The 17,034-nt window shown below is 34.5% G+C and overlaps 1 protein-coding gene across 2 annotated transcripts in view; it reads left to right on the top strand.

The window, feature by feature from the left end:
• LOC107173210 (protein charybde-like) overlaps nucleotides 1-8,567 on the top strand; it is a 42,328-nt gene extending 33,761 nt beyond the window's left edge. The window contains exons 1-4 of one of the 2 annotated variants that reach the window (XM_015523644.2): nucleotides 4,700-5,192; nucleotides 5,441-5,633; nucleotides 5,813-5,968; nucleotides 6,113-8,567. In XM_015523644.2, coding sequence (XP_015379130.1) covers nucleotides 5,135-5,192; nucleotides 5,441-5,633; nucleotides 5,813-5,968; nucleotides 6,113-6,197 — 492 coding nt within the window. In that variant the 5' untranslated portion in view covers nucleotides 4,700-5,134 and the 3' untranslated portion in view covers nucleotides 6,198-8,567. Of the gene's footprint in view, nucleotides 1-4,699; nucleotides 5,193-5,440; nucleotides 5,634-5,812; nucleotides 5,969-6,112 lie in introns of those variants that run through there. The other variant, XM_089224805.1, reaches the window with a different exon arrangement.
• The last annotated feature ends 8,467 nt before the right edge of the window (nucleotides 8,568-17,034 follow it).

Raw genomic sequence — 17,034 nt, 5'->3', positions numbered from 1 at the left:
ACAAAATGGAATAAATTTGTTGGGTCAGAAATAAAACAGATAAGGAAAAAATCAAACTATACACGGTTTTATACGATTAGTAAACTCAAATAGTACATGAAAATGTATAGGTACAAAGATTATTATTTTTAACACAATATGGACAATATGATTCTTTTTATCTACAAAAACTATTTATTAAATCCTAAACATAGAATACATATCAACGATAATTACACCTTTTAGTAGACGGTGAACTAGCGGTGCTTTTAGATCATAGTTTTCTACTCAATATTGATCTTTAAATTCCGTACTTTAATATGGATGAATTGGATTTAAAATGTTTGCCATTCTAATTATTTAAATTTGTGATCAACCAACCCGTCATAATATGTGTTGTGTACATTTGCAATGTTAATCATGTTAATCAATTATAGTAAATATTTTCAGAGAAAATATTAATTATTTATTTGCTCTTAATTTCAAATAAAAGTTTCCTTATTATGTTATTGTTCCTCTCATCGAATAATTTATTTATTATTTTGTAAGGTCGATGTCATTTATCTTCTTTTCCGACATTGTAATGTAAATAATGCCACTGACTACTGTGTGCACATAATATTTCGTACACACCTAAACACCTTTTTTTCCTTTACATGACATAAACATAATATACACTTATATAATATATATATATATTTATAAACATTTATTATACATAGAGACGCACTTGGCCACTTTGGGGCAACTACGCGATAAAATTGTTTCTTCGTATCGATCGTATAGCAATAAAAACCTTCGAACAACAAAATTGCTTTCTGCACATTTCAGTAATATATCCATGTATATGTCAGTAGTTGTCGAACCAACTGAAATTCATTTATATTATTTTTATTTTAATAATCAAAGCACTGTATCTGTTTATTAAGAAATTACTCTAAATATTGTATATTCTATTATACTCTCTGAGCCAGTAGGTACTATAAATACTACAAACAATGAAACAATAGGTACTCTATAGATACGCGATCGACTAGAAGTATATATGACGCGTATTTTAAAAAGTTAATAAGTAATCAATTTTGGGATTCGAAAAAATCGGATATTCACCTGAGAACTGAGATATTTTATTTTAAAACAGCAATACTGCTGACTGGTAATTATTTTCGTATTTATCGCCAACGACATGTCCTTATAAACAGCGCCTTCGCTGTAATGTGTTGGATGTAATGTGTATTGTGTTGGACGTCAGTATATTACAATTGTATAAACCTACCTCCTACCTACAGAATGGTTTTAAATTGTACAAAATCGAATAACAAAATTTGTTTTTAAACATTAACGAATAGAAAAATTATATTTTCATAACCCGTGTTTAATTAACGAGAAAAATGGACGAAAACGTATTTGGATTGTAGATTTTTGTATTTACTATTTAGGTACCTACCTCTAATGAAACGAGGTTTTCGCAATCGCAGTGAAAGTAAATACGGTTATCTGAAGTCTAGAACTGATAACAACCGTTGTCGAACAATCGTAATGATTATTCGTTATGCGGGTATTGTTATAACACCTATTTATTATTATTATGTATTATGTGCCTACTAGCCTACTACCAACCTTATGATATTATAGAGTTGGCGACAGATGGATCCTCGCAGTTAGTGTGCTATTAGTACGTGTTCACAATGCAGATAAATATTGATTTCATCTTATACACCGTAAACCGTTCTGGTACTTTATGCGCGAGGATGGTTATATATATACTCGCCATGTGTTGTCTTTGACGACAGCGTCCAAAAATACGCGTTGAAAGAATCCGGTCATTTCCTTCTATTGTCTTTTTTTATATTATATAATACTATTATTATCAGAATAGTAAATTTTCAAACAAAGTCCACCGAGGCCTTGGCTAATATCCTTAATTTTAAATTTGATAAAAATTTAAATTGAATTTGGCTCTATTCACTATATAAAGATGTTGAAAATAACAGAGTAAAACCAATTATTCGTTTACGAGTAGTTTTCTATGTTAGCGTTAGTTGAGACGAACACAACGTTACAACGATCAACGGGTGCAACGTTATCTTTAGTATTTTCATACCGTTTGCAGATTGAAGCGGTTAAACATAATAATATGATAATTTTCCACAGCAAATCAAATGGTTGGTCGGTAGGGGATCGCGCGTAAGAGCGTCACGATGATAATATCCTAACACATGATATATTACACCGTTAGATTCTCATACCCCCCGGCGTGTCGGCGGGTGTCGTTCCCTTTTTTTTTTTTGGTGGGGTGGGCGGTGATGATAAAAGGCATGGCAAAACGGCCGATAACCGCGTCCTGTCTTCATTAAACTCCGATGCGGTAAAAGGTATGAGGTAATATGTTGGTACACAGTCGGCTGAGGGGTGGGTTAGTAATTTCCCCTTTAACCGCCTGCAATTCCGCCGGACGTGTAATGATAAGTATACCGAACAAAATGTTATAGGAATACGCGCTGCACAAAACGAAATAAATATTATTATAAATTATTATTATTATTATTGTACAATGTGGTGTGCGCAGCAGCTGTATACCAGATTTCGACTGATGAAATATTCAAGTAAATTTGTAACAGTGTATAATACTGTATATTCGGATGTACGACGACATGAAATTATAAATGTGTATACTGTATATTTGTAGCATTTATCAAACATATAATTGGCTGAAAAGTAAAAACTAACAATGTAAGAATAAGAAATATAAAATGTAAAATGTAAAATTAAATATAAAATATAATAATTAGGTCGGATATAATTCAGTTCCAGTAATAGGGAACCATCGTTTTATTGTCATTAATGGAGTATTATGGAGAGTCCTTTAAGCCGTTGCCCGTTAGTCATGCATTTTTGTTGTGGTTATGCAGATCATCGTTAAAAGTGCCTTCGAATACTTATGGATCGCATTCATTAAATACAATGCTATTAAGCATCATCGTTTGTTTGGTTGTTAGCCCTGATCCAAATTCACACTGTTCCGAGTTTAAAATGTTCCTTTTTTTACTACCACAGCTGGCACAGCACATAATCTTCCCTGGTCTGCGCCGAATCTATTTCGTTTTGTTAATTTCCAGAAACCTTTGTTCGGTCCATCAGTCCTAGCAATTTAATAATATTTTTATACCGTGGTTTGCCACCAACTGCCACGGGTCGGTTCGATTTTATCGTTGTGCACGTTTATTACAAACGCTTCAGAAATTTTAATTTTTACCGGGCACGGTGTATAATATAATAAACCATTCAATATTCCTGTTTACCAAACGGTACAGCCGTTCGTTAAATCATAACCGCTCTCCTCTTCCCCTCCCCCCACAAAAAAAAAAAAAAAAAAAAAAAACAAAAATACAACGTATATAATACAACGATCTTTTATCCGAGTATATTACCTTTTTTATAATATTTATTGAACGTTCATCCTGTGTACGTTAAATCATAATAATAGTATTTTAGGTACGCTTTGTCGTGCAATTCACTCGGTACGGCTCCCGTTCAAGACTTTTAAATACCCGACGACCTTTCGACGTGTAATCAGTCACGTATACACTCGTTCCGCCCCTCTACCTACGAGTACCAACGTGAGCTTTTTCGGCGTTGTCCGTTATTAATTATTTCAAGTGATTAACACGTACCTAGATTTACATTCACCAAAATCGAACGGCTACCGCGGTTACGTACACATTTTAGGCAGCTGCCGTGTGTAGCGGAGAGTTACAGTTGGGGCAAATAGGACTTGTAATACAACGCATAATATTGCGTACGTGTATTTAATGTTGTCCGTATACGAGATTTATTTAAAAATCTGTTTTACTTCGATAATACAATCATGCAGAGCAGTGTTCAAGGCCGACTGTGACCGTCACACGGAAAATTTCCGGTCATTTTCGTCACGTCAGTCGAAAGCTAAATTGCTAAATTTCTTTATCGTCTTCGCGGAAGGATATTCTGAAATTAATTTAACAACTGTTGTAACGCATAATGCCACTCTATAAAGTCAAAACCGACGATGATTTCCGTAGAATCTCCGCTTTCCCCCACCCCCCCCCCACCAAAGCAAAACGGATGACGTTTGTGCGGAACAAAGGCCGGCTCGGCGACGGTTGTCCTATCTCTATCGGTCGAGTTTTTGAAACGGAATCGGATAACTACGACAACGAGAGAAAGACACACACGCACGCACGCACACACACTTACAGTTGTTGGCTAGAGACACGCACACACACACACACACACAGATACATAGAAACGTACACAAAGAGAGAGTGAGAGAGAGGGAAAGCGCCGTGGACAAAGAACGAAGGACCAAATAGATATAGATGTGGTGCGGTGGTGGGCTGAGCGGCGCGGGGGACCGAACAAGCGTAATCGTCGGCGGGCGGAGAGCGCGGTGTACGTGTGTATATGTGTACGCGCGCGTGGCTGCATGTGTGCGTGTGTATTATTTAGGGCCCTCGGGCCCCAACACGCACAGAGTAGGTTTTTCGGTGGCCGGGCTCGCGGCGGCGGCGGTGGCGGCGGCGAAGGGGATTAACCGAGGGGTCCCCCACTCTTTTGCCGATCGGCTGGTGCGAACAACGCGGCGGTGGCGGGCCGCGGGGTTTCTTTGTTCGAACAGCTGATTCGCGTTAGCCGGCCGGCGGATGGGACTGGGACGACCGCCGACCACCGCTACTCGTCAGTGTAGTAACAGCGTACAACAGACTACAGTCGTCAGTCCGCACACCACAGCCGCACACAGCGTTTCGTTGTCGTCGTCGTCGTTGTTACCGTCGTCGTCGTTGTTACCGTCGTCAGTCAGTCGATTAGCCGTCGCGGTCAGATTCGGTTCACTCCTTAGCTGCTGTACGAAATCCAATCGAGCAAAACGTTTACACACATCTCGTCAGTGTGTGACAGGCGACTTTTTCTCATTCATCCGTTGTCGCGTTTTACGAGCAATTCGTGTTAGTCGATCGTACATGTTTGTTATTCGTCAGTCGTAGTATTGTCTGTTTCGAAAAGAATATTTAAAAGATATATTTTCTTTTAAAACCTTAAACGAAAATCAGTCAACATTTCTTTCACTACTTCGTTCATCATTACCATAGCTAGGCGCGAGAAAAAAACGAAAAAAATGGAAGTCGTACCTCCGTATTACATACAACCGTCATACCCGGTTCATTCCACTCTCGGTACTTGGCTTTTTTTCTAACAAACATTTTTACAATTTTTTTTCACCTTTATTATACTTATTTTTTTTTTATTTCACCCTAATAAACTTTCAATTAAAATTTCACAATTTATTTTTTATTTTTTATTATTTATTCTTATTTTTTATTTATTTTTTTTAATTTTAATTTTTTTATTTTGAAAAAAAATCAATTTTATTTTTTATTTTGACATTTTTCTAAAGTTTCGTGTTTTTTTTATATGTACACAGGAATCTTGAAATTGGAGGACATCGAATCAGAAACTAGTGCATTTATGGCATTACATCAGCGGCTTGAAGAAGAGCTTCGGGCCGCTAAGCGTGCGCAACTGTCTTGCGGCGAAGTCTTGTTGCCGCCGGACTTGCTGCACCGGATAGCACATGACGTCCTCAAGATGGCTGAAAGCGAACCCTGTGGTCTCAGGTGAGTTTCGTTTTTTTTCCGTTAAACATGTTAATTTACACTTCCTCCACTTATCGACTTACTTGAGACTACCAGTTCCCAATACTCACTAGGACATTTATATGTTTTCCATTCGAAACGTTTTTTTTTAAATTTAACGTACTTAAATAACTAATAATTTTTTTTATCTGTCCTCGCAGAGGATGCACTTTGTACCTGAATTTCGAAGGTGAACAAGAATGCCGGAAAATCGGCACGATCAAATGCGATACTAACACAGTGTCCACTTTTGAGTTGTTTCTCACACTCAAACAAAACCCTAGAAATGCGTGGTCGCTCATTCCACTATTCATTAGGTAAGTTAACCGAAACGTGTTTTACATGAAAATTTATTAATTACCCGCTCCGCTACACATCAAACGTTTGATGCAGCGCAGTATTTTTTTGCTCTTAAATTTTTCGTTTCTGATGAGATTCGTTTTTTTTTTCTTCTGGTGTAGGAATTTTACTAGCGGCGGCACAATAGTGATCGATCACGAATTCACAATAGAAAAACGGAAGCTGTATAGGTCTTTTTTAGAATAAAGAGCGCCGGATGTCCGGCGCTGCCGAACGCCAAATCCTCCACCTCCTTCTCATTATCAGTATCTCATCAAAACACCATCACCACCACAACTATAAATCCAACCACAACTAGTACGACCGATAGTACTCGTACCACGAATAGCACCGCCATCGCCGTGATTGAGAGAGAGCAAAGACTGATCCCCTCGGAACAGCCTGTGCGTTACAAGACGAAAAACACTCGTATCAAACATTAGCGGTCTTGTCGTCGATTATCATCAAGTAACAAAAAATTTGAAAAAAAAAAACCCAATTTATAATATACGCGTAATAATATATTGGTCTCGTGAGTGTGTGGAAGTGAATATTTATATATATATATATATATATAATACATAAGTTTAACTATAAACATTAAAATAAAAACTAGCTTACGGCATGATAATACAATATTGTTTCATACGTTATAAATCGTGTGCGTAAGTTAAAAAAAAATTGTGATCAGTTCTATATGTTACGTTTAGTTTTTTGTTCTCGTTATTATTTTGTCGATACATTTATACATTGGATTATATTTATATTATATATATTTAATATTATATATGTCGCCAGATTATAATATGATTATTATTAATACTTTCCTTTTTTTTATTTTAATTTTATTTTTTACCCATATAAGTCGTTGTTCTTTATAGGATTTTTAATAAATACATATATATATATATATATATATATATATATATTATATATATTCATAGAGCGTAAACATTTAAGGTTAAATTATTATAGATTAGAGTTTTATATAGTATAGTTTAAAAAAAAACAAAAAAAAAACGTTGTGTATTAGGTGCAAAATAATTTTTTTATTAATGTACGTATTTTAAGTGAATGGTAGAGAGAGATAAATTACATATATATATAAATATATAATATATAAAGCGAATATAATATTATTTCCAATATTATCAGTGAGGAATTATTAATCAAAACGAAAAAAAAAAATGTTTATATTATCGAGTGTTTGATGTCGCGTGTGTCCTCCAGACAATGATAAACTAAAGTAGAGTTTAGAATTTTAACCAATATTAACTTATTTAGGCTATAAATAAATCGCACCAAAAAAAAAATATATATATATAAATATAATATAACTAAAAGCAAAAAAACTCCAAATCATCGGGCGTTTTTTAATTTGTTTTGCCAGATGTCTTTCATGTTCAAATATCTATATTGATAAAAAAAATATGTGTTAACCTTAGAGTAAGTGTTCCTAACTGACATCACACATACAATTAATACAACATGCTATGCATTTATATATACTATTATATATGTATAGGTATTAGCGATTTTAAATAATATTTAAAAAAAATCCCTAAGAGCTTTTATTATTTTGTGTGATTATCTCACAAATGTGATATAATTTAGTATGTTGTGTGTGTATATATTTCAATAATATATACATGTATCGACGAACGGAATGAGATTATTATTAATAAATTTGAAAAATAAATATTGTAGGTCTTTATTCAATTTTGCTTACGCAGATAAGATTAAAACAACATATTTTGATTAATTATATACATACATATTATGTATGTATAAAGAATATTTTATTTAAAAATACAGTCAAAGAAATTATAAGAATTGGCATTAAAACTAATAGTTTGTTTTTTATAATAATTTTTTAATTTAAATAGGCTAGTGAAAAATACCTATGTATTGTGATAACGGATTTTGACTTTTTTCTTTAAACGTAAACTTTCAAATTTCGTAGGCTTTAAGCGCGCGAGTGCGATGTGAATTTTTTTATATAACAGCCTGTTTTTCCTCCAAAAAATTAATAATTAATAATTCTATAAGAATAACTAAACCATTGTAATAAGATTTATTTTTATTTTTTTATTTTTTATTTTTATTTTTTTTGGTTATTGTAATGTATTTCTGATCTCAGTGGCACTACATAAAGTGTAATCTTAACAGTATTTTTTTTTTTTTTTTTTTTAAAGTTAAGTTTACCTTTGAATTGTGTTAAAAGCAAAATAATAAAATGCTGCGCTAAGATCGAGTAGTATTACTGTACTACTCAGCAAAGCGTCTAAAGGATTATATATTTTTGTTTGTATTATATATATATATATATACATATATGTGTAATATGTATATGTATATATTATATTATATTATATTATATTATACTTTTTTTTTTTCGTTTATACGAAGTCCCCTTTTTATTGTGGCACAACCTCACCACCCCAGGCCAGTCATATCACTTCATAGCAATTGTCATTTTTTTTACTTTTGTTATGTAGTAGATAATGAATAAAAAAAATAATGCAAAATATAAAATTTGAAAATGAGAAATAAAAAAAATATTTTGTCAAAAAAAAACCATTGTTACATTATTTGTTTTTTCCTTGTCAATCATCGGTATCTTTAATATTAAAATTCATTATATAATTACAATAGCAATAATATTCGGTGTTTGACAAAACCATAATTTTGTTTTGTGCCAGTTGTGGCGCTTGTCACTGAAACACCGGAACGACAAGCTATTGACGCGACAATGGGCCGTGCTGATAAGTCGTAAACCCGTTAACATAATAATATGTTAACATTAAAAATTGTCATTAATATTTTCTACTCAATTTTTTTTTCCGGTTCACAGAAATATTAATTGTTGCATACACCATAGCAGCATATTTTTGTTCGGTTTTCCGGAGTTAAAATATAAAATGTAAAATACGAAAATTGACCCCATTTCCACGGGGCCCGGCCGCCCGGGTCGTTGAACCACCACCACCTCCGCGGCACGCGAATTGGTCGAAAGTATAATATCGCGTCGGATGACGATTATTTTTATTATTATTCAGTGGCGACCGACAATAATTATGGTGATTATAATTGTTGTTTCGCTCGTGTGCCGAGTGCGTGCGGTGCACGAGAGAATCGCCCGTGTTTCGTATGTGTGAAATTACACACACAAACTGCTTTGCCGTGCTGAATATTGCGTGTGCGTATATTTCGCTTTCTACAAATCGAACTCGCCAACGATTCACGACCTCACGCCGATATAACCGGCTACCCGGTATTCGGTAACGAACGCCGGTGATGATAATAATCGATAGTTAAACCTCGGTGAAACGGAGACCGTCGACCGTGCACAATATCACAGTCGGAAAGCAGGAATAGTAATAAATAATATCGTGATATTCGTCGTCGAGTTTTGTACTTTAGTGCTAGGCCACCATAATGATATACGCGTGTTGTGTACGTTATCATTATGTATTAAGTGTGCACGCAAAATAATAATGGAAAATATACATAACGTACCCGTTAGTAGTTTGTACTTGGTAATAGTTGATATCTATTTAACGGTTTAAAAAAAAAATATGTGGAATAATATTCACAAAAATACATAGGTATACACACTAGCTTACACGATAATAGGATTGTCGGATGACACACACACACACACGCTCGCGCGATCGACCCATAAACACCTTTCTACATAACTAATTTCCCCACTATACTACCGCTGTCGTCACAATGTCCTTCAAACGTCTCCGATGACGGCGGTCCGTAATAATTGTGTGCGAGTGTGTGTGTGTGTTCCTTGCGCCTATGACCAGGCCATTATAATGTTCGTTCAGAAACGAATACCGTAAGCGTGCGAGGAATAATTACTATTGTCAGAGTCCTAAACTTTGGCGGAAGCGTGCGTTATAAAAAAAAAAAAATTGTGCTCGGGGAGAATACATTACGGACAGTGCGCAATCATCACGAGACTTTGGTGCAAATGTGTAGGAGATGCTTAGGCTTAAATTTGGTATAAGGTCCACGAGGAGATGAAAAGGGTTTCGGGATTTTGTTTTCGAGTGCCGGTCCTGACAAGCTTCCTACCACGTCCCAGCCAGATTTCGAGGTCGTTACCAGCCACGGAATGATATCGAAAATACTATTTGAACAATTGCTGGAAACCAGTTCTCTGGGACCGCAGCCTCTGGTAGCCAGACCGCGACGTTGACGTGCACGAACCGACCTGTGGCGAACGTGTTACGACCGGTCGCCGGGCCGTTATTCATCCGCCGGTCGCCGATCCACCACTCGCTCCTCGCCGACAATGACGACGACACCAGTCCCCGCCCGCTACTACAGGTCCATGACCCCCCCCCCCCCCCCCCCCCGGCACCATCCCTGCCCACGCCGGGTATCTGTGTCCGTACGTTTTTTATTCTACCTTCCGATAGCCCGTTGAACACGAACACAGATTTCATCATCGAGAAAAAAAATCATCCGAAACAAAATATTGTACAATTCGTGTTTTGTTCGGCCGAGGACTACCCCCTCCCCCTCCCTTCCCGTAATTTCATTTCATTTCTCGAGGGCTGAAAACAATTATATGACACAACAGAACACTGAGAGTCCTTAAACAATTTTTGTGCGCCACATTTTATTGATTCGATACGAGCACGCGTTGTCATTATTCAGACCTGTCCCGTGAGGGAGTGTAGACTTTATGAGATCACTATAGTACACAGTGTAGTGTGCACTCACCCGCACACAATCATCTTGCAATAAATTAAATTACTACACTGAATAAGAAACGATAAAGAAAATATTACCGCTAATGTGTGATACCGACTTCCACGAATTGAGATATTACATTATGAAGAGGATGTCAACGAACGATATTTTGTTTGCTCTTTCTCGCCTACTCTAATATTATATAAAGCTTTGTGAACAGCTGATGAAGTGTTGAACCGAACTTGTTAGTTGTTGGTATTGTTACCTTGCATTTAATTTTGGAGCAAACGTTTCGACTGGAAATAAACCATTCTCGAGATTATTTACACTTATATTTTTATTTTTTATCTTAACAATTATTGGTGTATTACATAATTTAATGTCTTATAATTTCTGACAACTCATAATCCATGTACACAAACATCGCCTAAATCATTCATATACTTTGGAGGCGAAATTTTAGATTTTTCTAGAGGAACCAAACACATTAAATTACAATATTAAACACTACTGCTATAAGCAGTAGTATCTTATATCACTAATGTATTTTTTTTTTTAATTGTTATTTATTTTCTAAATGTTAAAAAAAATAATGTTATTAACAGTAAGTTAAGATGACATTCGTCAGTAAAACTTTATGAATAAAAAAAAAAAAAAAAAAAAAAAATAAGCAGTAACTTAAAGAGAAATTAAAAAATATTTGATTTTATGTTTTTAGAAATTACTAATATTTTTCAATGATATAAAATAGACAGCGATTGTTCTATGTCTAACACTCTTATTTGTTTTATCAGTTCATTCATTCGTTGTACTTAAAAAAAATAGCTTAAGAATGAATAAATTTAAGAAATAAAATTATACGGGATTATGACATTATTGACATTATATCATTAATTCATTATGATATTGTTGTTGTTGTTGTTGTACTTACTCACTTGGAAATCTTTCAAATCTATGTAATACATGTGTATCTAATCCAAGTATAACTAAATGTCTAAATATATAAATATATAATAAAATACGTCCGTGTCTTTCCGTTCGACAGATAAGAATAAACAATAAAATAGTTCGCACTTGAATACATAATGTTATATCATTATACAATACTTAGTTCCATCACGCAACAAACACACATACGAACACAATGCACATCTTGATATACATGTTCACGGTCTAGTATACAGGTATACTCCAAATATTAATTTTTATATAAAATTAATCGTCAATTATTATAGATAATTATTGTCCAGTTAACAATATTGTGTTTGTTATTTTCTCAAAATTATAAGAAAGTTTTCAAAACAGGGCATAATGCTTAAATTGCAACTTCTCCTCATCTAAAAAATCTAACGCTATTTCCTACGGTCTTTGAAAATTATTCGAGTCGACGTTTGAGGGCAGAAAATGACAATAAAATTACTTTAATACGGTTCACATTATGTGCGTTTCGTTGGTTACAAATTGTTACTTACCTTAGTAAATTTGGCTAGTATACTAATCACTAATGTCAAATACATATTATATGCGTTACTACTTTATGTTCTGATAACTTTCTGTGTAGAGAAACGCGATTAAACCTGGATTATATAAATGATAAACAACAACAAAATAACCAACATTCCTATATAGGACGTTAGGTCGAATAAATGAATAATTATAGCCAGGAACAAAATTACATTCCAATATTATTCTATGATAACAGCGCGTTGTTGTTGACTCGTATCTGTTCGACGATTAAAATCTAAAATCGGCGTAGTGTACGATGATAATAATAGCGACAAAAATAAAAATCATAATAATAATTTCCAACGCGTGTGTGTTGATTATTGTCGATGTGATTTAATATGTATCGAGAGTTCATTGTTCAATGAGCTATTGATCAAGGGTGTAATAGGGGGGGGGATAGATGTGAGAGATCCCCATAAATTTTTATTTTACTGCCAACATTTTATATTTGGTACAGTAGGTTACTGTATGAGAATTAGAGATTTTGCTAAGAACATATAATCCCCCCTAACTAAATTTCTAATTACGCCACTGTACAATATGTTATGGGCTGTCGCCGAATTGCGCACACCGCGAGCGGATGAGTGCTGTTTAGTGGAGGTTTAATGATTTTTTTCTTACCATAATATTATTATGGTCGACGAGTTTCGGGACAAACTTGACATGTTGGTTGGACAATTCCACTCTATTTTTTAGAGCGGTAGACATTTGAAATTGACTCTATAAACTGATGAACGTAACCAGGACGAGTGGTTCGGAAATCGTTTACCGCACACAACATGGCGTGTCGAGTAAACAAATTTCCTCCCGTCCCAGACGTCAACGTCGAGGGTTCCAAACCGGCGGCTTTGGGTTTGCTAAGGTTTTCCTCGTATTTTGCACACTACTCTATTGCCATAAATAATATTTTGTTTCACACGCGCGTACGATATTATTTTTAAAACGTATTCGGCGCTTTTTCTTGTGCGACCGCAAACGTCGTCACGTCGTAACAAAATTAAATACAATATTACAATGTAGATAGTCCGGTCCGCGAGAACGAGAGTGCGTTATTAGAATGTCTATAAATAAAAGCTCACCGGGTTTACGACTGTAGTCGCCGTCAATCTGTCATGTCCCCGTATTGTTGTATTATCAGCGACGACCCTAATGATCTTATGACAATAATAACAACGAATTAAATTCGTCAATATTTTCGTAGGAAAATGATAACATTCCATTATGCCATAAATATCAATATTTATAATAATAATATTATGATTGTTTTCATCGCGCGTGGCGCTCGTCCGATACAAATGGATTGACGACGCGACGTTTGTAGTAAGTACTATTATTATCGAGAAATGAGGATAACGATTTTATAGTACCAAGAAATTTTCGCCTTTCACCCGCTGCCACAGGTACATTATTATAGACATAATAATAATAATATTTATTTAAATTTTATTATTATGCATTTACAACGGTAGTCGACTTGTTCGCGGGCCGCAGCTCGCCACGAATCGCGATACTTACAGGTCGTCGTCGGCCTCTGGCAGCGGAACAACGAGAGCTCACTCACACACACACACACACACGTGCGCATATCCGTGTGATACAGTAAACTGTATATTATTATAATTTATAAATGTATGATGAACAACATTTTACGATAGCTCTCTTCTGGTCAACCCGCCTACTGTGGCGCTGGACTTTCGCCGTTTTTCATTAGGTCGTTTTTACTGTAATACATAATCATTGTTGATTGCCGTTTAAGTTTTTTCTCTCTGTCGATAGCTGTAGTTTGACGTACTCGTTCTTCGATAGTTCAATCGTCAGAAACGGCCGTTGATCTCATACTTATACATAATAATAAAACAATATTATAAATTATTTTATTGTATTACGGTTTTTATCGTATTATATTTCTGAGTGCACGCCGAAGACGTCATGACGTTTACAATAGTTTGTTTATTCGTGATCGAATTATTGTTGCACCGGCAGTTGTTAAAAATAAGGTTAGATTCATTTTTGTCTTCGAAATTTCATGCGACGTTCATTTTGGAATCAATTCGAGTTAAAATGGATATTGATCGATCCAGTAGTTGGTGCTTTAAACTTTTGAAAATATAATTATTTTTGTTTTTTTCATAACTTTATAGCATAATTTATACTCCGACATTGTTCTCTTGTTCTGAGACACGGTTATGGCGAAATGGGAATACGTTTGTGATAATGCAATCAAATTAACATTTTAACATGAGTTATACGTCTTTACGCATTATTATGTAAACATAAGTTAATGAATTCAAGCTATCCGAGTTTTATTTTGAAAATCATTATGTACACGTTACATTTTGAAAGCGGAGTGCTATATAAAATGTATGTTGTGCCTTTGTGTAACGTCCAACAGATGTAAGCAGTAACGCACTGGTACACGCACACGTGTACGACGCATAACGCATACAATATTAAACCAGCAAACATCAAACATGTAATATATTAAAACTACTTAGCTTCAATTGGAGTGCATATAAAATATGGATCAGACGTTGCAGCCCGTAATGGTCTTTTTAAAATATCTTTTATTTTGTATCTCAATTGTCTTAATACAATTGTATGTTGTCCTATTTTTTTTCGGTTTTTCCCCTTCATTAAAGTTGAAAAATGAAATATTACTAAACCATACATTCGACCAGCGAGACGAATTTCACGTTATCACATTTTATAAAATAATTATGTTTTATGCGCGTCTGGTGTCTGTGAGTAAAAATAAACAATACCACATCTAAAATCGTTTGTAATAATATAGTTTGTCTATTCTGAAAAAATTTGAACTAATTTAATATGATTTTATGAATACTACGGTATAATAATTAATGAATTTGAACATAACAATACATCGATAATCAATGACGTTTAAAACATCTACTCTAATTTTATCGTATAAAAAATGTTGATAAAATCACTGATAAATCATATTTATAATTCAATATTTAGTAAAATCTAATATTTTTAAGCCGTGGTAAAAACGAATGTGCTTCGTTTACCGGATCGTATGACGACGAATTCCATTATACTCTTCAAAATAACTTATATACTTTTTACCAAAGTCGTACATAATTTCGACTTTAGAATAAATTATATTAAATGCCTGCTACACTGCCTACACCATGCATGCGTGCGTTCATCGATCGATGACCCGCCTCCACAGACCTATTTGAAATTCGTTTCTAGGGACATGTTTGTCGTATGTACATTGTATAAATGTACAGTGTACACCTTTAGTCTTTACTTGACATCATAGTGATAAGGTATAAAGCCAAGTGAATAATATTTTTATACGGTGTTTTAGTGTTATCTGAGATAATTGATCACGTTATAGATATAACACACGACGAAGTGCCGCCGTGATTTTCCACGCACGTTGGTGTTATCATTTTTTCCCCTTAGGTTTGAATGTTATTAATTTTAATTGTATATAAAATTATACGTGCGCTCCACCTTATGTTTCAAACCACACCTTACATTCAGACTTATAACTCATACTGTTCAAGAAGAAACCAAAATTTCCCATAAACTATTTCATGCCTGTCTTACAAACAACTCGACCCACTAATCCTTGCTCTAAACTCTGAATCATTCCAGGAAATCGTGACCTGAGATAACTTTATAATGTCCAATCCTCACTAGTCATTATAAGTTTGGCCGCTTTCAATTCATCATATCAATCATGCTAATTGCCAATATATATTGTAAATTTGTAAATCCTCAAACATGCCTATTGTTAAATTTATTTATAGATTGTATGTATTATAAATAAAAATTATATATATCATGATAAGACAAGTATTAAATGTCAGGTTCATTACATGCGTTGGTAAAGGTGTCAACTGTCGTCAGTCATCATACCGCGTCTACATAACATGTTTTCTTCAAATCATCACCAAAAATCAGAGAAATACCATTGAAATGAATTGCAGCTTCTTCAAGTTATAAAAAATCCAACCAAACCTCCATAGAATTCTGTCAATCATTGCAATAAAATCTGTCGGAACACCGGAAAAGGAAACGGTTCAAAGGATTCCGTGCGTTTCTTTTGTGTTAATACATTTTCCGCCTTTCATAGCAAATGCTTACATAAAACTTATAAGTCACAAGTCATAACAAATTAGGGTACTACTATTCACAACGTTACAATTTTTCAAATTAATTCATCTCAAGAACTTGCTACATTATTTTTACATACATTTATTTAACATTTTTCAGACGTCGCCGTAATTTATAATGATCTGTTCGAGGGTAACGCAGTAATGCACGATTTTCACATTAAGGGCAAAGCACTAAAGCTATTTAATTTTACTTACTGATGTTCGTGTGTACCAGTACCACTGAATAGCATTTTAGAGACACCGTCGAGGTTAGGTTAGTATTCGATATCATCTTATGAAATATCAACTTCTAATTATTGTTTTCTACGACTATAAGAATATTATCATAATACTCGTATAATATAATATTATCTTCGCGTTGCTGGTGGTAGAAGTGCGTGGCCGTTGTGGTTTGGTTCGGACCACCGATCCGTCGTCGGCCTAAAGTCACGGTCAATGGATTCATGCCAAAAAAATAATAATAATAATAATAATAAATAAATAAAAAAAAACCCTACCGTCAGTTTACTACACAACAGCTGTTGTGATTTCTTTGTTCGTGATTTTTCTCTTCGCATATGCGTGTACAATAGTATAAATAATATCTATTCCAAAATACCGTATATACCTTTTATAGTTTATAACCTAACGTCTTTTAACCTCATATCCGGTGAGCGTCGTTTCCGATAATTTGT

Source organism: Diuraphis noxia, unplaced genomic scaffold (assembly GCF_037042655.1).
Source record: "Diuraphis noxia isolate RWA-SAM2 unplaced genomic scaffold, SU_Dnox_SAM2 contig0003, whole genome shotgun sequence".
Classification (NCBI taxonomy): domain Eukaryota; kingdom Metazoa; phylum Arthropoda; class Insecta; order Hemiptera; family Aphididae; genus Diuraphis; species Diuraphis noxia.
The sequence above is the reverse complement of the archived record's forward strand: the minus strand, read 5'-3'. Positions and strand labels throughout refer to the sequence as shown.